We start from the raw sequence: 24,328 nt of genomic DNA, 5'->3' as shown, positions 1-24,328 counted from the left end.
TCGCACACACACAGTGCAGTGTGGGAACGTGTGTGACTCCTTGTAAGTGTGGCCAGACAGGAGGTAAAGAGGAGTCCTAAAGCCGCACAGGGCTCCGTGGGGTTTCAGCTCCTGAGCGGTGGTCACTATCAGAGCAGAACTGTCACGGTCTCCCGACGCCGAGTCCCTGCTGCCCTTCCACTAACTGAATCCCTCTGCTTGTCTACGCTAGGAGAGCCGCTTTTTCCACTGGACTTAAATACCGGTAGTATTCCCCCCCCCCTCGGCCACCCTTCTGCAGGCCAGCAGTGGGGAGTGAGGCCGCTTTCCATCCTGCCTCAGATGTCTGATGGGAGAAGGATGTTTTGTTTGAGCCAATATTCATCAAATAACTTTTTATTTATAATACTATTTAAGTCACAGAGAATTTATTTCGACTTGAATATATAGTTAAAACATGTATATTTTTATGTTAGCAAGATAATGATAATGAGTACTAGGAGCTTAAAAACCAGTGAAAACAGCTGCTTGAGCTGAGCCTTCTACCTCCAGTGACGACGTCTCAACACGCAGGAAGTGGAACCGCAGCCGAAGGCCCACGCTGGCCACGGCGTGCTCAGAGCACCGGCTTCCACTCAGGTAAGCACTTTAAATCTGAGCCTTTAGCCTTTCTCAGCACGCTGAATTTTTATTACATGTAGTATATTCTGAACTAGTAATACTTATTCTTTTAAAAATATTTTATATGATAAACTTTAGTTTATGAAAGAAACTAGTTTTATGAGTATAGTTAACTCGGAAAGATTTGTGCAATGTAAATATTACTACAAAAACAAGCAAATTCTTTCTACTGTTTGGTTTCCCCAAAATTTCCCTTTCAAAGAAGAGCAGTATTCTACAGGCAGAAGTCTCTGGAGGTTGGAGTCATGTTAAAGTGGTTCTTTCGCATCCATAAGGTGACATTTCTTTGGATTTGGAGGCTCCTACGAAAGCACTCTGGCCTGGGTGACATGTCTATTTTTTTCTTTGTAGGGCTACTCTGGGATTTCCTGTTACACACAAAAAGGAATAAGTGGATAAAACCTATTGATAACAATTAGACGTCACACATGAACATTTCTTTCATGAGCCATGAACAACGACATCAGTCCTCTGCGTACATTAAGAAGCTCCTCTTCTTGCTAGAGCCGGGGGGGAAATAAAAATCACACTTAGATTTTAAATTTATCACTGTGAGACCACCAAGCGGGGCGGGGGGGCAGGCTATTACTTTTACTTGGGCTTCTTTTCAAAACAATCCTTTTTGTAAAGATATTTTGTATCAGTGCTCATTCTATCTAACGCCTCTGCCCCCAGGATCTGTTCCTAGCTGGCTACAGAGTTCAGGATCATCACTGATATTCTAGATCAATCGAGAGATCCAGTCTTTAAAACCCCAAATTGTTGAATTTTTCTCTAGACTGAATTTCACTGACCAGTCTAGTCAGTCAGCTCGTTCGCTTTAAGCTAAGGTGGCTCAGCCGCAAGCGCCTCCGCTAATCCGGCACCGTGAGTGTCTACTGAAACTGGGCAAGTACGTCGCACGCATCTCTGTGTGCGGGCTACATTACAGGGTCTTAAGACAGTCTGCCATCTCCGAGACAACACCGAAGACGGCCTGTGCCCCCCTCAGGACTGCTCCCCCACCCCCCCCACCCCCAGTGCAGCTGCTGGTCTGCTGGACCTCAGGAAAGGCAGCTACACTTCTATCCTCACTGTTGTCCCCGTGGCTCTGTCCTGACACACCTCCTGCAGAAGGCACAGCAGAGGTCCTCTGCAGGGCACAGTGCTTGGACATAGGACAAAGAAATCATTCTTTTAGCTCATTTTAAAATCTGCAAACTGATATTCTTTTTTTCCTTAGGAGGGACTCATAGTAAAATACTCATAGAGGTGATGAAAGTAAGTTTGCTCCCACTATTCTAATTTAAACAACTAAGAATCACTGGGCTGAAACCGTCTCTCAAACTAAAACGAAAGACAAGCCTGTGAAAGACTTGCCCCTCACTGCTGGCCGATCCACGTGAATCCCTGACCCAAGAGGGGACTCACCGTTTCCTTCAGGAGCCTGTCTTGGAGCATTTTCATGTTTTCTTTCATCGAACACATCTGTAAATACACATTTCATCTATGAAATTTACTGTAAAACTTTCACAGCAAAGAGATATTGCGAGAGATTATGTATAAACATGTAAAAGCTGGTACCTCAGATGTAAAAACAGTGTCTTCATAATCATTTTTGTAGAAGACATTTTTGTCCAATGATGCTTTCAAAAGGTGAAGCCTAACAAAAGGAGTTACCTTTGTAGTTATCATTTTCATTGCATTGCTATAATATAGCGATTATAGTTTGATTAAGAACGTCACACTAACCTCTGCTGTTCACTTTTTTGATAGGCATTGAACTTCTGAAGTGTCTTCTCCCAGAAATCCTTAATTTTAAAATACAAAAATTAACACTTGGATAATTACTATATTCCTAATTTAAACAATGTGGCTATATGCTAAGCATATTCTAGATATTACATATTCTCTTTCAGGGTTTTCCCCTTATTATCAAAGGCATTACTCAGCATAAGCTTCAGTCTATGTGTGTACATGCAATCTAAAACTATTTTCTAAAGAACAAAATTAACAGTTTTCCCAAGTGTAGCTCTTAAAAGCACAAACCACAAACTCTTTCTCCAAATCTTTTAAAGACTGTGAATCTTTTTCAAAATTTTCCAGCTCCTCTATGATGATGAATTGGAACTTGTCAAGTTTTTTGATCCTAATAAAGAAACAAAATGAGATTATTTTTGTAAACTGTAGCATTCAGAAGTTTTCAAAAGAGGTTCTTATTACAGACCTATACTCCTGAATCTGATGGTTCATTGTGTTCAGATGTTGTTGAGCTGTTTTCCAAGACTGCTTCGTAAAATAATCCATCATTTTCTGGCGGAGCTGAAAAATACTAATATTTAACTTGAAAACTCTTTACAAAATAATCTAACCAAGATTATGTTATGAAAAAAGCCTTGACCATGCAAATGAATAAGAAGAATTCAGAAAAGTGACAAATGAAAACCTAAACCCAGTGTTCATAAATAAACCCAGTTGGAGTGGCATCTGGTTCCCACAGGAAGGTTTTGACTAAGGGTTTAACTGATCACTGGTTTTGTAAAGACACCGCAGTCTACATTATTTACAAAAATGCTACTGATTATAATTCTCTTCAGGAACAAAGTCAAAAGTCACACTCAGAATAGTTACCATCTTCCATGAAAACATGTTTGCTAGATGCAGCTGGACGCAGAACAGAATATATAAATCAGGGCTTTGCTGTTGAGACTAGGTTGACCTTTGATAATTAAAATGAAATATACAGAATCTTAGTTGTAGAGAGAAGAAAAAGATAAGAGATGGGGCTGGTGATAAAAGATGTTTTTCCGCACAGGTTAACAGCAGGCCAAGAACTATTCTAAACACAGGCATGTGAGGAAAAAGAGGTGGAGAAAACAATAGTTAAAAATTGGTCTAGAAAGCATTTTTGCAAACATCACCTCACCGGAGCCTCAGCACCTAAGGCTCCGTAGGTGTGCAGACCTGGTGACACAGAACGAGCGGCTTGCATCCTTTCCACGCTGTGAGGGTGCCCTCTCTAGTCGTCATCTCCGTGCAATAAAAAGATGAGGCACGAAAAGAAAATCGTTCAGAAAAGAAGAAAAATCATGCTAAGATTCCAAATGGTAAGCAAATAGAAAAGGGAAATAAGACAAAGAGAAAAGAATCTAGGAAAAGAAAGAATACGGATAACGCACAGATTTTAGAAGAGAAACCTGGCTCCGAAGACGAATTACTCCACTTTTCACCAGTCCGTGAGGACCAAGGGAGTTAAATGGGTGTTTTGTTGTCAAAGGATCAAACCCAGCTGATAGTCTCGTAGAAAGGTAGTATCTTATCATACTATTGGGTCGAAGTCATAATTTAAAGAATGGTAACTCACATGAAACTTCCTCCTAAATTCTGTGTTGAGGCTCTCGCACATGACCTCTAGCCCAGCGATCTCACTTTCCCAGCTCTCCCCAGGGAGAGAAAAGTCATTTGTTGATAATGGAGATACACTTCCAGATACTAAAAAATGAAGATAATCAGGTGAAGTTAAAATATGCATTATTACAAATTTAGTCTGAATCTAAACTTCATGAAGTTTAGAAGTCTCATGAAGCTGAGAACAAAATCTTATTTTCAGATTCTGTGTGTGATCTAAGAATTAGGACATAAAACAACTCCTATTTTTCAATTTAAAGCTACTTTGATTTCGAAAAAAATCCTCTTAGCAATGGTAACACTGGGACGGAACATTTTTGGACTGATCATTTTTTAACTATTTCTATGTTAATAACCCAATATTTAGTGACAAACTGGTCAGTAAATTTATATTCTAGTAAAGCTTATATGTGGTAATCAATAATAGAATCATAAAGGAGATTTATGAGTACAAAACAGACCCTTACAACCGTACTTTTCACAGAAAGTGAACTTTGTGATAAATCATTACCCTTATTAGACTTATCCAGAGTTCTCTTTACAGAGGGGATTTTTTCTGTGGATCATTCGAGATCTAAGAAACCACCTTCCACAATAATTGCATTTTGACAAAGGCATTTTATCTACCTACCTTTGTAAGTGTGATGATCTCTATCCTCCATTTTAGATACTTTTTTGGGAAGCAAGTATACTCTCCCTTCCTCCTCCTCTTCCAACTCTATTTCATCAGCATTACTTAGATTATCTTCTATGTACATTCGTTTGCGACTAAGATGCTGTGTGGGGCCTTAGATACAGTTAAAAAAAATGGTGTTACAATCTTGATTAAAAATACCTAATAATTTTCTTGCTTTTACAAAAAAAAAAAAAGCTTTCAATTATTTGTTTTTAGGCAATAGTGCATTAAGTTCTATTTTCCATTCGACTAACTAAACTGATAAATGTTATGACTTAAACTACAATTCCCCGCAGTAGTATTTCAGCGATGCTGTTTTTAAAGCAGGGCTAGGACTACAAACCTGACATATGAGTAGAACCACAAGGCAAGTCACACCACATCCGTCCTCTTTCTTCACTAGACAGCGATAGTGGAGATGCGGAATGACCTCCCTAAAACAGATATTAGAAATTGGAGACAAATTCTGTAAGTGCTCTTGGCTTCACTCGTGACCATCTTTCTCAAACCATGAAGCAAGTGAATCGCAAACGTGGTCCATTCCTTTTTCAGGTAGTTTTGTTTCTACCGCTTCCTCTGCATCTCTACCACAACCACACATTGATGAAAATGCCTATGTCCGTCTCAATCCTAAATTATAGCAATAGTTTTCAGCTGGCTTTCTTAACACTCTCCTGGTTTTCCATTCTTCCTTAGTAGGATTTCAATTTCTTTGAGTCAGGAATAGGAAGCCACACAAAATAGAAGTCAAAACTCTTTTCTCAACCTACTTTTCAACATCTTTTTTCATCTAGCCCGGCGCTTCCCTGTACACAAGCTTCTCCAGTCCAGTCAAATGAGTCCTTTTCCTCTTCCATGAAAATGCATGCCCACCCCAGTCCCCTTCCTCTACTGACTAGGTGGGTTGGTAGATACTGACCAAGCAGAGGAGGAACAGAAACCTATCTATTGAGGTGGAGGTTGAGTGCTCCCCAGGCTATAAAATTCCGCCTTACCTTTCTGTGTTTTACAGGTTATTACAATATTTTTGATGATGGACTGATGGGACTGCTATAGCGGCACAAAGCTCAGCCAAATTTCTATATAATCATGAAACCCGAAAGTCCCAGTTATAACTATGTAACTCAGTGATTCAGCCACTATATCCTATTTAAGACTTTACAACTTCTCATTTTAAAAACTTCAACTTTTTTCCAACATCAAACCATCCTTCATACTTTAAACATCAGATTTTCAGTAACAGTTAAAAATATTAAAATATAATTATTATTAAAGAACAGTAATCTGATTTTTGTAAGAACAATCTTAGTTTAAATTGGATGGTTATACTACCCTTTAAACCTCTATTGCTTTATACAGGATTTTCATTATTGTTTGCAAGTTCAACTTCCATCAACTTTTTTCTGAACTATAAATGCTTACATCCGAGTAGCTGTTGCAATTGTGTGTATCTTGTGTAAGTACCACAGAATTTATATTTTCTTCTATTCACAACAGTATTATTAATTGGAGTATGCCTGGGCTATGAATGAAGAAGACATATACAAACCCAAAGGAAATTAGAAAATTATTTAAAGCCAAAACACAATAATATGAAACCAAAACTACTTATGTTTTGAGGCAATAATTTATTTGCTGCCAAAATTCAACACCCATTCACAATTAAAGGGTGAAAAAATCCTTAGACAACTAAAACATTAATTTGATCAAAGTACCCACCAAGAACTACAGAATAAGCATGCCTATTGGTACAGTATCTAGTGAACATTGTCCTCAAGGTCATCATCACCTTAACAATAAAAAAAAAACAAACCCAAGTATAAGAACTGGAATGGAAAATGCAAAAGTTGTCATGAGTAACTGTCTATATGCAAAATCCAAGAGGCCCTAGGCAGGGAATTATGACAGACTTAGTCAAGGTAGTTGGAGATATAAAAATCAATAGTGTTTCTATGCAAAAGCAAAAAATAAATACCCAGAAAATTCAGCTTTTTTAATAGAGCAAAAAGAAAATCCATAAAACACAGGAATTAATCTATTTTCTTTGTGGAAGATTTGGCATAATTTTTTTTGGAAATATCACCAAAATGTAGAGAGAAAAATATGTGGACAAGAAAGCTCAGTATCAATCTTAGGAAATGGCAATCCCCTTAGACAAACTGCGAAACTTACATGAGTGAGTAGAGGGCCCAGAGCATGTGAAAGTACAAGGAGAGGGTGGTGAAGCTCCTGGGAGGCCCTGCTGAGGAGAGCCACAGGGCCGCAGCACACAGAGCTCGTCTGGCCGCTGCCGCCCCTGCCCCGCTGCCGGGGCTGGGCCCAGAGGAGCACTGCAGATGGCAGAGCCAGCAGGGCACTCAGGCATGATCCTGCACTAACTCACTACCCAGGTGCAAAGAGAAATCTTAGAAAGACTGAAAACCTAAAATTTGAAAGGAATCAAAACTAAGACTTTTAGCCAGGAAGGAACAGTAGCTGAGGGATTTGTTGAACAAAAGACTGGCAAATTTTATGGTCTCATTTTTTGTCCTATGGAAGTTTTTTATTTAAGTGAAAAGATACTGGAAAAATAATGTTTGCGTTGTATGTAACCAATACAGAATTAAGATCTAAAATATTTTAAGAACTCCTACAAATTTATAAGAAAAATCAGATGATACAAAAAAAATTAGGCAATTCACAAACCTGTCAAAAAACATGAAATACTGATGCTGTTAATCAGTAAAATGCAGAGTAAAGTTCCTCACCACACTTACAGATTGGCAAAAAGAGAACCATCTGGTAACAGCTGGTTAAAACTGTAGAGAAATGGGACGGTCACATACCAGTGCTGGAGAGTGCAAGCTGACAGAACTATTTAGATAACAAATTTCCGATATCTAAGAGTCAACAGTAAATGGGAAGCAAATGGCCGGTATGTGACAATTAAAATCCCAACTAGCACTGAGCCACATAAAAGAAAGTGGGCAGGGGATTATCTAGGTTTTGAGATTTCAGGATGGAGTACTGAGGGGAGGAAGGAATCAGGGAAGCCAAGGGTGGCAGAGCATTACTGACAAAGGATGCTGGGATGATGATCTGGTGGGGAAGTGGTGTTCAAACTGTGGGCTGTAGAAATTGAGTCTTGCAAAGGTGCCCTGGGGGTCACTGGGGAGGGAGGCCGAGGAGGCTAGGCTGCAGACCTCCTGTCTGCTTTAAACAGCAGAGCTCCATTTCCATCGGTTTGGCGCATTGGTGCTTTCGTGAGAGATGTTGTTAGAAACATGCTCTGTGAGGACTACTGGCTAACCAGAATAAAAGGCCCTTAAAACCCGGTAGGAATACAAACATTCAATTACAAATGGTAGGACAGAAATTTGGTGTCATCAGAGGTTTTAGATCGTGGCTGTAGGTGTACTGAACTCTCACTAATTCCATCTCTGTACACAGAGGTTAGCACATATCAAGAGAAGAATGTATTTGGGTATTTACTATGTATCAGGTATTAATGCTTGAATAATCAGACTGATTTTTCACAGCCCAGCTGTGCAGATGAGAAAACTGAGGTGCGGAGGGATTCATTAACTTGTAAAATGTGACACAGTTAGCAAAGAGCGGAGCCAGGATTTGAATGTCAATCTGTCTGACTCACAACTCTCCTGTTATATCCAGTTACAGTAAACTATATTATCTTGGCAGTCAGTTCCGTAACTTGATTACTGCTTTAAAATTTTCTAATTTAAGCCATTTATACAACCCAAGCCAAGAAAAAGTGGGGGAGTGGAGGCGGGGTGGGGTCTGTAAAATGGCACCGAAGTATCCACAACTGCAAACTTCCTTGTAGGCATGGGTGTTAGCTGCCCTCCCTCGCTTGGACCGTAACTGCTTCCTGTCTTTAATGTCTTTTTACAACCCTGTGAACATACCTACATATTGAGAAAAAATGGTATATACATATATAAAGAATTTTTCCTGTCTCATTAAATTCGTTAATATCCATTCAGTAACTATGTGATTTGGACGTACAGACAAGTGAGAAACGCCTCTGGGGAGGCGAGCCCTCCTACCCTCACCAGCAGCACTCAGTGCTTCCCACACCAGCACGTCCTTCCTCCTGCACAGTCCCTTACTAGTCTAGGTTTCACGGAGGCTATTTTACTCATCAGTAGGTTACTCTCCTCCCGCAGACCAAATCCTGAGCCTTACGTTAGGTGGATAAGCAATGTATATTTGATTAAGATTAGAAGGAAATGATTTACCCCCTTCAGATATATCTGATAAGGAAAAAAATAATGTATATTCTTACCAACAAGAAGGATCGTGGAATTGGCGAGCAACTTCCTCTTGCACATAAATTTTTGTCACTGGTTTTAGGTGACTTTTTTGGACCTCCAACTCCATATTTACTGCTTAAGGATTCAGGGGATGAAGTTTTTGGAGAAGGTGATAGGGAGTTTGTTATACGGTCATAATCCTGAGTAAAATTCCTTTCTCTTATTTTCTCTATACCTGCATTGCCTCACAAAACACAAAAAACAGATGGCAAGTATTATCACTGGTGACTGCTTCAGAAATAGTACGATTACATTCTAATATAATAATTAACCAAATCCTCAAATCTTATCTATATTTAAATAGATAATAAATCAAGACCAATTTTGTAAGACTCTGAAAAATACTATAGTTCAATTTAAAATGTAATCATAAGAACTTTCAAAAGCTCAAACAAAAATATCTGTGGTAGGAGCTGCTCTGTGAAGATCAACCTAAGTATTGTCTTGAGTATTTTGACATCATAGCCAATAGTCACATAGTAAAGCCACAGAATTTTCTGGTTGGAGATGGCTTGGGAAATCATCTTATCCCAATCCTTCATATATAGATGAGCCAATTCATGGCCAAAATAAGTCTCAGTATAAGTGAATTCTCAGACAGTTTTCAGGTCGAATAAGGGCATGTACATCTGTCTTCCAGTGTGTGGTTATCTGACATGACAGTGGTCCTGAGCACTATGGAAATATTCTAGAAAAGAACAAAATAGCTACTTTGGAGGAAGTATATGTTAACTTATTTAAATCCTGTATTTTAACTGAAAAGATGGATACTTGGAAATGTTTTAAAATATCCTTAAAGGGAAGTGAAAAAGATAAAGTACAAACTTATAGTTTCTGTGCTAGAAAAGTGTGTGATGTGTGTTATGTGTTTGTGTGTAATATACACCAGAGCTCCAAAAAATATGAATATTTGTCAGTTATTTTTAAATAAAAGCAAACCTCAAATCATGAAGATAACCTACTATGGGTCCACAGAATGACCATGATATTCCTTAGACTTTTGTCAATGAAATGTAAAAAAGAGAAAGTAGAAATCCCCATCATTATTTTCACATTATTAAATATATTTGGGGATTAAAAATCTAAAAGCTTATTCAGCTTTCACATTATAATTTGTAAATATACATTAAATATTTTCCACCTTGAAGCATTTGATCTTTAACTTCCTATCATGAAAGACACGAGTGTCACATGGACACTGTCCTGATGTCTACTTCGCAAAGACCAAGTTACCAGCATTAACTAGTTCAAAAAATGACGTTTTTAACTACCTATAATTTTGAAGGGCATATTTAAGATTAATCTTTAGACTGTATTGTCACACAATTACAATCATAATAGAAACTTATTGAATATTTAAAAGAAAAAAATGATACTGACATCTCATTACTTCTATAGATGATGGGCTCCCAGATAAGGATATAGGAGATAAGTCAAGGCTATTATCTCTTATAGCGTCTTTTAGGAGAGATGAATTTTTCCATTCTTTTGATATATCCTTTTGTGTTTCAGCAGAGAAGGTGTTCTGTTGTTTTTTTGGCAGCTTCATGGTTTTGCTTCTGGAATGGATATTCTCCTCCTAAAGGTATTGATAACTTTCAAATCATAATTGAATACAGATAAGTTATACTCAGGCATATAAAACAAATTATGCTGAAATACCAAATATCTTCTATTACTATTTACAGGCATAACAGGGGCCTCAACATGAGTAGTGAAGGACTTTCTCGTATATTAGAAGACCTATGACAAATTCACAGGAAAAAATACATGGACCATAATAGCATAAGAAATACCAAAATGCTGTAAGGAGAAAATTATAATCGGTTTGGGGAAACCAGAAAGAGTTCCTGGATTTCATGGCACCCGACATTCTTGGGAGTTGTAAAAGAAGATGGTGAAGGAAGACCTACAAAGGCCAGGGGCCACCCCTGACAGAGCCCAGGAGGCAGAGAGGCACGGGTCTCCCTGGGTCTGTGCAGGGGTGCCACGAGCCCGCCACGGGTCCCGTTAGGGAGTCACAGGCTCTTGCATCTGTTTCAGCTCTGGGAACACGCCCGCGGACAGAGGCAATGAGCGTGCAGAGGTATTCTGATGCGCTATTTCACAGTATGGAGATTGTCAGGGTTTTTCTTTGAAGAGGGATAAAAGAAGAGGTGGCTTGGGAAGACAAACAGCTATATGTATAGTAAATTACAGTAAGAAGTGATAGAAAATGTGGAAATGAGTCACAAAGTCCTTAAAGTCTTCCAAGTAAAGGATAGCAAGGTTATGAACCAGGGGAGGTGGAAGTTTACTGATGTGACGTTAGCGTAGTGGAAAAGTCAGAGACCTACCTTTAGTGCTAGACTCTTGGAGTTCACACCTTTGTTTTACCACCTCCTACCTGTGTGACCTTGGGCAAGTTCCTTTATCTCTCTGAGCCCTAATTTCTCATTTGTAAAATGAGAGGTCAACACAAGTACTAATCACGTATGGTACTTGAGAGATTTTAAGATGTTAAAGTACTTGGCATAGCACCTGGCACACTGTAAGCACTGGGTTGTTGTTGTTATTGTTTTGTTTTTTTGCTTTTTACTTTGTTAAAAAAGCTTTCAAGCACAGATGGCTAGGCATACATATGTAACTTTCAGGACAGAAACCAGGCATGGGCACAGGTTGGGCAGTGCACAGGAAGAACCTCAGGTCCATTCAAGAGAAAGATTCACAGCTTCTCAACAGTCTGCACTTTCTTGAAGTAAAATTTTGGAAAGATCAAGCACTTCTCCAATTCAAAGATATTATCTTCAAGTTATCATTTTCCTAGAGTCAAACATCTGTTTTATAACACTAATGCCAACTTCTCACAAATTTACATATTGCCTGAACATCAATTTTCAGTCTATAAAATTTCTCATATAGAAGGTGTAATCTTAAGATGTGACAAATTTGACATTTCTGCAAAAATATATTGTTTAGTATTTTCACAGCCTTTTTAGAAATTTTTTTCTGATTTGTATCTACTTACCTTTACTAGCAATTTCTCTTTAAACGAATGTGAAAATTCTTGTTCACTCTCTGATTCTGAATTTGAGAGATCTTTATAATTTTTTTTGGTTTTTGCTGCTCTTCGTGGAAGTCTGGTTCTCCCATCTGGAACTGTCTCTTCTACCTTTTTGGTGATGTTTTTGTTGGGTGTCTTTAGGAGAAAAATTTCTGAATTATTAGGTCAGTATTTGAGATATAAGAAATACAAGCTATTTTCTATAAAACTGGCACTGTGACAAGAAATACATAAAATATTTGTAGGAATAAAAAGGATTCCTGATTAACATTTTTGAAAGATGGGATTTTATCTTTCCACCCAAATATCTTCTCTATTACCTTTTTTTTACCCTGTTATTAAAGCTCTGGGAGGCCTGCTATATATTACCTAACTTACATAAAAAAGAGAAGGAGAGGAAAAAAGAGAAGCAGAGATATCAAAAGTTCCTATAACTAGAGAATAAAATAGACCTAAAACAGGCCAACATGATCCAAAAAGGCAGAGGTAGGAGGATGCATGCAAAGGCTAGAACAATTATGGAAAAACAAGTAACAAATAAGGATAAAATTATGAGATGAAAAATGAAGTTTTTTACATGACAGAAGAAAAATAATATTAAAGTGATGTTTGAACACAAACTTCTTGGCTTTACCACTTTAGATCTTGGTTGTCCCCTTTCCAAAGATGGTTCTGCAATTCAAGAAAATAAGTTTTCAAATAGATATCAACTGGCATTAAAATTTATTAGAATATTTTTGTGTAGAAGTTAAAATCATAACAAGAATATATCTTTAAACTCATTCAAAAATTTAAATTTCAAGATGATTTGAGGCTACATTGACATTGATAACTTATTAATGTTTGGTAGGATATGAATTACCAATTTCCTTTCTCCTCCTTTACATCCTAAAATTTTAAACATGCAAGAGAATACATAAGTTATAATGAATACCTGTATGCATCTACCATTCAATTTAAGAGCTGGATTATGAATAGCGATGTATTTATTTATGTGTATTTATGAGCATCTCTATGATGCTCAATATCCCCTCTGCCAAAAGGGAATATTTTCATTATATTGAATTGTTTCTCATTCACTTGGTCTTAAAAAAGAAAGTTTTACTTCACAGATACGTATGCCTAAACAATACAGTGAGCTCTATAAAACAGTATCATCTCATGCGTAGTATTATATCGTTTGCTTTATTTTTCACCATGGTTCTAAGATTCATCCATATTACTAAGAATAGCTCCAGTTTTTATTCCCTTTGTTGCCTTTCAAGCACAATCAACTTTCTAAATATTCTCTGAAGCCTAAGAAACTGCCCACGCCGAGGAAGCAATGAAGTTCCGGGAGAAAGGTCTCCCGGTCCTGGCAAGAAGCCCGCCCTACACACTGACTGGCAGTCACTCAGCTATTCAAACGGAACCTCACTCAGAAGTTCAATTCTGGAAGTACTTACTGACGACAGTCTTCTAACCTTGAATGGTCTCCTCAAAATCTCTGATTATCTACTCTCTGCTACAAGTGACTGTAAACTCCCTGAGGACATGTGAATCTTCTGTTTCCCCTTGGCTTAGAACATACTGCTTCGAAGTCCGGACATGCGACCAGACGCATTGTGTCTTTCAACATCTTCCCCCAAGTCTGATCTGTGTTCCAACTACCCCAACGCTACAATCCCTGCACTAACACATGATGCTCTTTCACACTTGTCTCTTTTATAGGTGATAATACTGTTGCTTCTCTCCCACATGTATATGACAGGCCTTATCTGTTTTCAAGATTCAACCTCGTTTATGAACACATGCCAAACTTCATTTCCATATTTCTATTTTTACTTCTATCACCTGCTCCCCCTGACATATGCACAAAGGTTACTATTGGTTATTTTTATCCTGACCTAAAAGCTGATTCCCTTAAAATACATATCGATTTAAAAGTTCAGAGTTATGTTGTCTTCTTTTAAAAATGGAATATACGAAATCTTTGTGTTTTAGCAAACAATCCAGGAAAATGGTCATTAGGTCTAGCTAAAAACCCATACCTCAAACTCTTATCCAACTAATTCAAGAGAGTCACTAGACAAAGCAGAAGCCATATGCTGGGAAGATAACCTGTGGGGCGCCTAGGTGGCTCAGTTGGTTAAGTGACAGCCTTCAGCTCAGATCATGCTCCTCTCATGTTCTCTGTTTCTCACTCTCTCTCTCAAATAAATAAATAAAATCTTAAAAAGAAAAATCTGTGGAAGGTATTTCTGCAAGAAAATTGTTTTCCTTACAATATATCTTTATATGCATTCTGTGTGGATTCCTAAAAAGGATATGTGTGGGTGTGACAGGGAATGGGATGTCCAAGATTTGATTTTTGCTTAGAGTGTTGGTTTCATGAGTACTTAATAATACGTCATTCACAATAATTGTTAAATAACTGAATAACAACAGTAGGCCATGAGTAGACAAATGAGAGGATGCATGAACCAAAAAATACAACAGTCATATTCTGCGTTTCTAAGATCCTGGTAAAAAAAGTAATTTATACAGAACCATATTACTAAAAATAAGAAAACAAAAAACAAAATGACTGTAGTGTTGTGGAGTATTTGCTCTGTTCTCTTCTCAAGGCTGTGTAGTTGCAAACACCAACTACATACACAAATATACTTATCAACCAACAAAGCATTTCATGTACTTAAAATGGTAAAATAATTTGCAACATTTCTCTAAAAAGTGATTTCTTACTTGATTTCCCACTTTTAGGTTTCTTCATGTTTTTATTTCTGCTATAGTCTATTAGTTGTGGTTTTGACTTTGGTTCCTTTAGCCAGCTTACATCAGTCTTGCTGTCATCACATTTGTATTCTGTGTCAGTATCACTAAAAATATTTTTCTTTTTAGGATTTGTTACAATCTACAAAAAAAAAAAAAGAGTCCTTGTAATAGATGAAGAAATGTGTCTCATTATTATGCTATGTAAGGTAAGTTAAGCCAAAACAAAAGAAAACCAAAAACCAACCTCAAGCAACAGAAAAACTAACTTCTTAATTTTTTGGCATACTAATCTACCTGGCATTAAGGAAAACATATCTAGAAAGTCACTCAGAAATTCAGATCAGAGACTTGAGATTCATATTTTGTTGTTAAAACTGCTTACTCCCACAGAGACATAAGCCAATGTCATCAAAGAAAGTAACTAAAGCTGTCATATCTTCTATTACTAGATGATTACAAATAGCTCAGAGACCATGCCAAAGTCATAGTGGGCAGGTGGATAATCTCACAGAGGGGGAAAAATTCCAAATGATTTTGTTTTCTAGATCTGTGATAATCTTTGGCATTGGAAAATTATTTTTAAAATACTGCTGTTAATAGGCAATTAGGATACAACTTACTCTTTTATCTTTTGTTTTGAGAGAAGTTTCAAGTTCATCATGATTCCTTAAACTTATCCTTAAACAAAAATATTCATTAATTTTAATTAACTTTAGTTATTTGTTCTCTTAAGGTAACATATACTGGACAGTTAGACATTACTAATTCACTATATAATTCTGGCCAAGTTGCTTATGTTCTCTGACCTCAGTTAATTATAAAAAATAACAAGGTCAGATGAAAGGACTAAGTTCTTTCAACTTTATCATCTAAGAGACACAACTAATATTAAAAGTACACAGAATCTGCATATTAATTTTAGAAGCAAAGGCTGAAATATCAGAAATATAATGGAGGTAATCATGGCAGTAGCATTTTTTATTCATTCTTCTCATATGTTTAAATACTCTCAGACAAATTGGGAGGAAATATTGAAGACAAAGAACAATTGAGAAGTTTATTTTAATTTGATCCATCTAATTATAATAAAAGCACCTACAATTTTATTGAATTATCCACACAGGCTTCTGTAGCTGTAGCTTGAAATTCCTGGATCTATATTGTGAATAAACATTAAACACTTTTTCTTAGTGTTGAAATAAGGTAAATAAAAATTAAAACTATAGTTTCTATAACTTTCATAAGATGCAGCCATAAAATTAAGTTTACTAAAATATTTTTATATTTAAGAAGAAAGCTAATACCATAACATATACTAAAAAATTAAATAGGAGTAATTATTTTTAAATTTCTTGTATCCAGAAGGAAAGTGATTTTCTTGATGTAGTAGTGTGAGTCCCACCCCCATGCCCCAATTACCAATTTTTCCTCTACTTTAGTCCAGAGGATTTGAAAGGAAACCAAATATACCTAAAATGCTGCCAAATAAATTTTAAAATATTTTAAACTCTTTCAAAGCATATCTACAGGAGAATGGAAACCAAAAAACACACTATAATAACTATATGGTGAATACAAAATAAATACTAAATACAAAATACTGATTTCTAGCTTACTCCAAGTTTTATAATAGGCTCATCAGCTCCATTCAAATTAAAATTGTAAACATCATTCCTGTAAAAATGAAGAGAAATATTAACTCCATTATATAATAAATACATTTTCTTCAAATATGAATAAAACTAAGATCTATGAAAAATTACTTACAACGGGCATTCAGAAGTAACATTAACAAAAGTAGTCTTCAGTTGTCTATAACTTTTTTTCTGAACCTTTTCCTAAATACAAAAGAAGTTTATATAACATTCAAACTTATACACTAGTATACTTGGCAAACAAACAACATATGCAATTATATTTTCATATATTTTCTACTTGTTTCTATTCATGTTTTACACCTGTAGCCATTTCTTTAATGTAAACGGAATAAAGTATTACAACATCCACACCAATAAAAATTTTGAAGACTTTAAGTACTAAGAACATAATTGGAAGTACTGTAAATTAAATATAAAATATAAGGTTCTTGCATCTTTATCTGCACTGACACCCCTGTACATAGGTAAACGCTATCCTATAAGCTGAACCTTAGTGATTTTAGAAACACAAAACAAGCATGTTTCTTTTTTTCCTGGACTCATTTGCTTTAAAGTCTTAGGTAGAAAAACTTTGGAGGAGACTAAGGTTTATGTAAAATCACTATTAATATCACTAAATGATTGATTACTGAACAGAAATACTCTGAAGTCTAATAAGTTGGAAGTACTAAAACTATTCATTTTAGTTGTTATTCATATTAAGTTTTATTCTGTATTTTGGCTGTTTTATATATAACTATTTGTATTTTTTCAAAAAGTTTATCCCTTAATATATTACTCCTCTGATCACTTATCTCAGTTATCCTTTCCAGTAGGATTCTTACCAGCATTTACATACACCTGTTCAATTCACCTACTGTGTACTAGCTGGCGCTAGGTATTAGAGAAGACACAAAAAATAAGCCAAAATATTTAAAAGGATACAAAAGGAAGCAAAAGTGTTATACGGGATACAAAGATGATTCTAAACAACCCATGCTAACAGAAGACAAAGGAGAGATAAAAACTGCAACAGTGAGTGAAATCTCAAACAATGGTACAAAGAAATCAGTGCGTAGATTCAGAATTCTTGCCCATTTGGATTTTGAGCCAGGACACCTTGGAAGTTTTTAAAAAGAAGGCAGACTTTGAAGCAAGACTCGCAAGGAGGGATCAAGTTTTGACGAGCAGAAGAGTGTGAGAGCATGCGGACTCAGTTCAAAGTGCTTCTGAAGAGGGGAAGAAAGAGAATAAACACTTGGAAAAACACTCGAGGGAAGTTCAAGTTCTTCTTCTTCAGCTAAAGGAGACACGCATAGGGAGCTAATACTAGGAAATAAAGACAGACTTTCACAAGCTGGCCTGAGTCTCCACTTCGTAAGCAACAGAGACCAAAGAAGGGATTTTGCACAACGGATAGGCGTGACTGAAGCTGTGTGCTTTAGAAAGAAAAAAGCTCCTTCTGAACAGAAGGACAGGTCGGCAAGAGAAATGCTAGACGCAAAAGAATCACATAAAGGCTACTGCAATAATCCAGGGACTGGAAATTAGAACTCAAACTAGGAAAAAGGAATTGCATAGGCAGCAAAGGGGATATTTAAGAAGAATGTATAGACGGTGAACCTCAAAACTTGAAATTAAATGCACAGAAAGTAATTCTGAGGAGTAAATCAAAGCTAATTGGTATTTTAAGTCTGAATAAATGCTAATTTTTTTAAACAAAAAACAGAAACTTAGGAAGGATCTTATTGTCAGAAGAGATGGGATTAGCTATGAAAATAAAGATTTATTGAATCAGGTACCAAAAAATGAAAACATCACACTCAGATATGGAAAAGAAACATTTTTTTGTTTTGTTTTGAAAATTAGAACAGAAAGAGGACTATTTTGAGTAGTTGCCATTAAACTTGTCAGTTGTTTAATTCATTTATCAGCATGCTGCAAACACTAATTCCATCCCATCCTGCGATTCCATTTTATGTTTACAGTCAAATATCATTTAGAGTTTGACTACACACTTGGGGTAGTTAAATAAATGAAACCTACCTTACTGAGCTGTAGATCAGATTTGTTTGAAAAGCCACTATAAGAAAGGTTTTGCCAAAATTAAAAAAGCAATTCAGTATCAGAATGTTCTTCATAAAAGCCATTTTATATAACGTAAAACTTCTGGGTCACTAAGTTAAATTCAATACGCTATAAAGAACTGAAATGCGGCCTCACTAGCCGGGTAATTTTGCAACTTCACTTGTAGTAAATAGCAACACTGACTGTTAATGAAAAGCTGAATCATTCATGCAGTAGGAGTTGCCAAGCAATTGGAAATGAATGGTTCTGCCAGGAGAGTAATTGTTTTGTGTCTTATCATAGGGCCAGAATTAATTTAAATATGAATTAACCACCAATCAACCTGTAAAGAAACATTTCTATAAGAACTAACCTTCAGAAAGACTGCGAACAAAAAAATACATATTTACTATATAAAAATAACTTCTCAGCTCATTTAAATTTCATGTTTCATTAAGCAATATATTTAAATATATTTAGTTTTACTCATCACTAGGCTCGATAAATAAAATCTTAAAATATTTATATCCCAAAGATTTATTTATGAAATGGTATGCTTTATCAATATGGTATTTTTGATACTTTATAAAATGTAATAATCACCTACTACAAAGACTAATTTCAAATTTAGTTCCCTTCCTGTATAATTTAAACAGCTACTATTTTTAAAAGTAAATAACTAGGGATGCCTGGGTGGCTCAGTTGGTTAAGCCGCTGCCTTTGGCTCAGGTCTTGAATCCAGGGTCATGGGATGGAGTCCCACATAGGGCTCCTTGCTTGGCAGGGAGCCTGCTTCTGCCTGCCTCTCTGCCTGATTTTGTGTACTCTCTTTCTCTCTCAGGCAAATAATAAAATCTTAAAAAAAAAAAAATAATTAAAAATAATTTAAAATTTTAAAAAAAGTAAATAACTAGGTGTTTTCTGCTGGAAAATTGTATTACTTGAACATGCTCAAAACTTACCTTCTTAAAATTGAGTAAAATAATTTAGTTGTATTGGGCAGAAAAATGTTTATTTCTAAAATTTAAGAACTTACCTGTCAATCAAAGACTCCTTGAATTTTCTTGTAGACTTTATATCTTCCTTTGGTTTATACCTCTTATTAATTTGGTTTATCAAGGATTCTGCTGCATCAGTAAAGCCTTTGTCTTTTGACTTTTCTCTCTGAAACAATTTATAAGTTACTTTAAAACTCTACCAGTAATCCTTCAAAGGAAAATAAAGAAAAATCTGGTTCTATATATAACTACAAAGAGAAATAAAGGAGGTAAGAAATTATTTAGTAAGTCTGTTAGGCATTCAAAAACACAGGATAAGACTTAACAGTTTAAAAAAAAAGACTTAACAGTTTACACATGGGGCAGAATGCTCTGTAGAAATCAAAATAAGTTTCTATTCATGGAAAAATATATTAAAAACTGAAGGAAACTAAAATCGGGTTCTTTGAAAAGATCAATAAAATCACTACATCTCTTGCCAAGTTAGCTAAGGAAAAAAAAAGAGAGAGAGAGAGAGAGAAAAGACAGAAATTACTACTATTAGAAATGAAATAGAGGTTGTCACTCCTAAGGACATTAAAAGGATAATAAAGGAATATTATGAACAACTCTTTGGCCACAAATTTGATAACCTAAATCAGATGGGCCAGTTCCTTGAAAGGTAAAATCTACTAGATGTCATACAAGGAGAAATAGATAATCTGAATGGGCCTATTATCTATTAAAGAAAATGAATCAATAATTAATAACCTTCTAAAACAGCAAGCACCAGGCCCCAGATGGGTTTCCTGGTGAGTTCTACCAAATACTTAAGGAAGAATCATACCAATTTTCCACAATCACCCAAGAGACAGAAGCAGAGGGAATACTTCCTAACTCATTAAGTGAAGCTGGTATCATCTTTATGCAAAATCAAAGACAATACAAGAAAGGAAATAGACCTTACATTATCTCTTATGAACACAGATACAAAAACCAACAAAATATTAGCAAACTGTATTCAATAATGTATAAAAAGAATTATATACAATTAAATGGTATTTATTCAAGATATGCAAGTCTGATTCAACATTTGAAAATCAATTATAATGTATCATACCAATAGCCTTAAGAAAAATCATATAATCTTATCAATAGATATAAGAGAAGCATTTGAAAAAACCCAGTATCTTTTCATGATAACAATTCTCAGAAAACTAGGAATAGAGGGGAATGTCTTCCACTTGATAAAGAATATCTTCAAAAAAAAAAAAAACCAAAATTAGAGCTAACATCATACTTAATGGAGAAAAACTACATGTTTTCCCACCAAGATCTGAGACAAGGGAAAGATGCCTGCTCTCACCACTTCTATTCCACATCAAACTGGAAGTCCTATGAATGCAACAAGACAAGAGAAGGAAATAAATGGTATCCAGAATGGGAAGAAATAAAACTATCTTTGTTTGCAGATAACATCATTGTCTATGTAGAAAAAAAATCTCAAAAAAATAACAAAAATACTCCTGGAACTAAAAAGCAATTTTTTTAAAAGATTTTATTTATTATTTATTTGACAGACAGAGATCACAAGTAGGCAGAGAGGCAGGTAGAGAGAGAGAGGAAGGGAAGCAGGCTTGCTGCTGAGCAGAGAGCCCAGGACCCTGGGATCATGACCTGAGCTGAAGGCAGAGGCTTTAACCCACTGAGCCACCCAGGCACCCCCTAAAAAGCAATTGTGATAGCACTGCTAAAGGATACGAGGTTAATATCCAAAAGTTGGGCTTCCTCATAAGCTAGTAATGAAAAACTAGAGTTTAAAATTACATTCCATTTACATTAGTACTCCTTAAATGAGTTATATACTTAGGTATATACTTAGGTATAAATCTAACAAAACATGTACAAGATCTATACATGACTAATGAAGAAAATCAGTGTCTAAATAAATGGAAGCAAATTCCATGTTCATGGGTAGGGAGCTCAATATTGCCAAGATGTCAGTTCTTCCCAACTTGATCTAGAGATTCAATGTAATCCTAATCAAAATCCCAGCAAGTTATTTTGTGAATGTCAACAAAATGATTCTACAGTGTACACAGAGAAGCAAGACACCAAGAATGGCCAATATAGTATTGAAGAACAAAGCTGGAAGATCGACACTAGCATACTTTAAGACTTACTATAAAGATACAATAATCAATGTAGAATGGTATTGGTGAAATAGACAAATCAAGTAATAGAACCGAACAGAGAGCAAACCGAAAGCCCAGAAATACCTTCATATACATAGTCAACTGATCTCTGGCAAAGAAGCAAAGACAATGAAATAGATAAATTTGTCTTTCCAACAAACAATGATGGAATAACTGGACATCCACATGCTAAAAACCAAAAACCAAAAGACAAAAACCAAAAATGAATCTAGACACAGAACTTACACCCTTCACAAAAATTAACTCAAAGGGGATCAAAAGCCTAAAAGTAATATGCAAACTAGAAAACTCCTAGAAGATAACAGAGGAGAAAATCTAGGTTGACCTTGGGTTCAGCAGTGCCTTTTTAGGTATAACACCAAAAGCACAATCTACAAAAGACAAAACTGAGACGTAGAATTTCATTAAAATTAAAAACTTGTGTTCTGGGGCGCCTGGTGGCTCAGTGGGTTAAAGCCTCTGCCTTCGGCTCAAGTCATGATCTTAGGGTCTTGGGATCGAGTCCTGCATCGAAGCGGGGAGCCTGCTTCCCTTCCTCTCTCTCTGCCTGCCTCTCTGCCTACTTGTAATCTCTGTCAAATAAATAAATAAATAAAATCTTTAAAAAAACAAAACAAAAACAAAAACTTGTGTTCTGTAAAAGACACTGTTTCAAAAATAAAAAGACAAGCCACAGACAGAAAGAAACTATTTGTAAAACACATATCTGATAAAGGCCTTGTATAGGCATACTGCAGAAATACTGTGGTTCTGGTTCTAGAACACAGTGACAGCAAATGCATTAATGTGAGTCAAATGAACTTGGTTTCCCAGTGCATATAAAAGTTACACTTACTCTACACTGTGGTCTATTAAATGTATAATGGCATTATGCCTTTAAAAAAAAGTACATATCTTGATTAAAAAATACTTTAATGCTAAAAAATGCTAATCATCTGAGTTTTCAGCAAATAGCAATCTTTTTGCTGGTAGAGGGTCTTGCTCAATGTTGATATCTGCTGACTGATTAGGGTCGTGATTGTTGAAGGCCGGGGTGGCTGTGGCAACTTCCTACAATAAGACAACAATGAAATTTGCCACATTGACTGCCTCTTCCTTTCATGAACGATTTCTGCACAGTATGCAATGCTGTTTGATAGCATTCTACCCACAGCAGAACTTCTTTCAAAACTGAAGTCAAGTCTCGGGATGCCTGGGTGGCTCAGTTGGTTAAGCGGCTGCCTTCGGCTTGGGTCATGATCCCAGGGTCCTGGGATCGAGTCCCACATTGGGCTCCTTGCTCAGCGGGGAGCCTGCTTCTCCCTCTGCCTCTGCCTGCCTCTCTGTCTGCCTGTGCTCACTCTCTCTGACAAATAAATAAGCAAAATCTTTAAAAAAAAAAACAAACCCTGAAGTCAAGTCTCTCAAACCCTGCCTATGCTTTATCAACTAAGTTTAAGTAATAGTCTAAATTCTTTGTTGTCAATCTTCACAGCATCTCCACCATGAGTAGATTCTATCTCAAGAAACCATGGTCTTTGCTTATCCATAAGAAGCAACTCCTCATCCATTAAAGTTTTATCATGAGATCGCAGCAATTCAATCCCGTCTTCAGGCTCCACTTACAATTCTAGTTCACCTGCTATTTCTACATCTCCAGTTACTTCCTCTGCTGAAGTCTCGAACCCATCAAAGTCATCATCCATCAAAGTTGGAATCAACTCTTCCACACTTCTGCTAATGTTGATATTCTGACCTCTTTCCATGAATCACTGATGTTCTTTTTTGGGGGGTGGGGGAAGGGAAAGAGAATCCTAAGTAAGGCTCCACACTCACTGTGAAACACGACACGGGGCTCGACCTCATGACCCTCAGATCATACCTGAGCCAAAATCAAAGAGTCGGATGCTTAACCAACTGAGTCACCAGGGTGCCCCATTCACAAATGTTCTTAATGGCATTTAGAGTCTTATGAAATGTATTTCTTCAATAGTAAGACTTGAAAGTAGAAATTACCCTTTGATCCTTGGGCTGCAGAATGGATGTTATGTTTAGGAGGTATGAAAACATTAATTTGGGGCACCTGAGTGGCTCAGTGGTTTAAGGCCTCTGCCTTTGGCTCAGGTCATGATCCCGGGGTCCTGGGATAGAGCCCCGAGTCGGGCTCTCTGCTCAGCGGGGAGCCTGCTTCCCCTTCTTTCTCTCTCTCTCTGCCTAGCTCTCTGCCTGCTTGTGATCTCTGTCAAACAAATAAATTAAAAATCTTTAAATAAAGAAAAAGAAAACATTAATTTCATTGTACATCTTCATCAAAGCTCTTGAATGACAGGTGTACTGTCAATGAGAAGTACTATTTTAAAAGGAATCTTCTTTTCTGAGCAGGTCTCAACAGTGGGCTTAAAATATTCAGCAAACCATGTCGTAAGCAGATGTGCTGTCACACAGGCGTTGTGGTTTCATTTACAAAGCACAGGCAGAGTAGATTGAGCATAACTGTTAAGGGCCCTAGGAGCACTGGCTCTAACTTACAGTCACTCGATGCATTAGCGCCTAACAAGAGAGTCAGCCTGTCCTTTGAAGCCCTGATGCCAGGCACTGACTTATCTCTAGCTATGAAAG

At 36.5% G+C, this 24,328-nt stretch overlaps 1 protein-coding gene across 1 annotated transcript in view; it reads right to left on the bottom strand.

Moving 5' to 3' along the window:
• Positions 1-361: 361 nt before the first annotated feature.
• Positions 362-24,328, bottom strand: part of SYCP2 (synaptonemal complex protein 2) — a gene marked incomplete at its 5' end in the record, with an annotated part of 59,837 nt that continues 35,870 nt past the window's right edge. The window contains 20 exons of the mRNA XM_080814210.1: positions 362-1,160; positions 2,071-2,127; positions 2,224-2,302; positions 2,392-2,450; positions 2,689-2,788; positions 2,867-2,961; positions 4,004-4,131; positions 4,679-4,834; positions 5,067-5,157; positions 9,009-9,220; positions 10,417-10,615; positions 12,044-12,214; positions 12,714-12,751; positions 14,804-14,972; positions 15,454-15,511; positions 15,933-15,988; positions 16,450-16,507; positions 16,601-16,671; positions 18,517-18,553; positions 19,574-19,701. Coding sequence (XP_080670336.1) covers positions 1,083-1,160; positions 2,071-2,127; positions 2,224-2,302; positions 2,392-2,450; positions 2,689-2,788; positions 2,867-2,961; positions 4,004-4,131; positions 4,679-4,834; positions 5,067-5,157; positions 9,009-9,220; positions 10,417-10,615; positions 12,044-12,214; positions 12,714-12,751; positions 14,804-14,972; positions 15,454-15,511; positions 15,933-15,988; positions 16,450-16,507; positions 16,601-16,671; positions 18,517-18,553; positions 19,574-19,701 — 2,040 coding nt within the window. The 3' untranslated portion in view covers positions 362-1,082. The remainder of the gene's footprint in view (positions 1,161-2,070; positions 2,128-2,223; positions 2,303-2,391; positions 2,451-2,688; positions 2,789-2,866; positions 2,962-4,003; positions 4,132-4,678; positions 4,835-5,066; positions 5,158-9,008; positions 9,221-10,416; positions 10,616-12,043; positions 12,215-12,713; positions 12,752-14,803; positions 14,973-15,453; positions 15,512-15,932; positions 15,989-16,449; positions 16,508-16,600; positions 16,672-18,516; positions 18,554-19,573; positions 19,702-24,328) is intronic.

Source organism: Martes martes (assembly GCF_963455335.1).
Source record: "Martes martes genome assembly, chromosome: 9".
Lineage (NCBI taxonomy): Eukaryota > Metazoa > Chordata > Mammalia > Carnivora > Mustelidae > Martes > Martes martes.
Note: the sequence above shows the minus strand (reverse complement) of the source record. Positions and strands in the feature narration are given on the sequence as shown.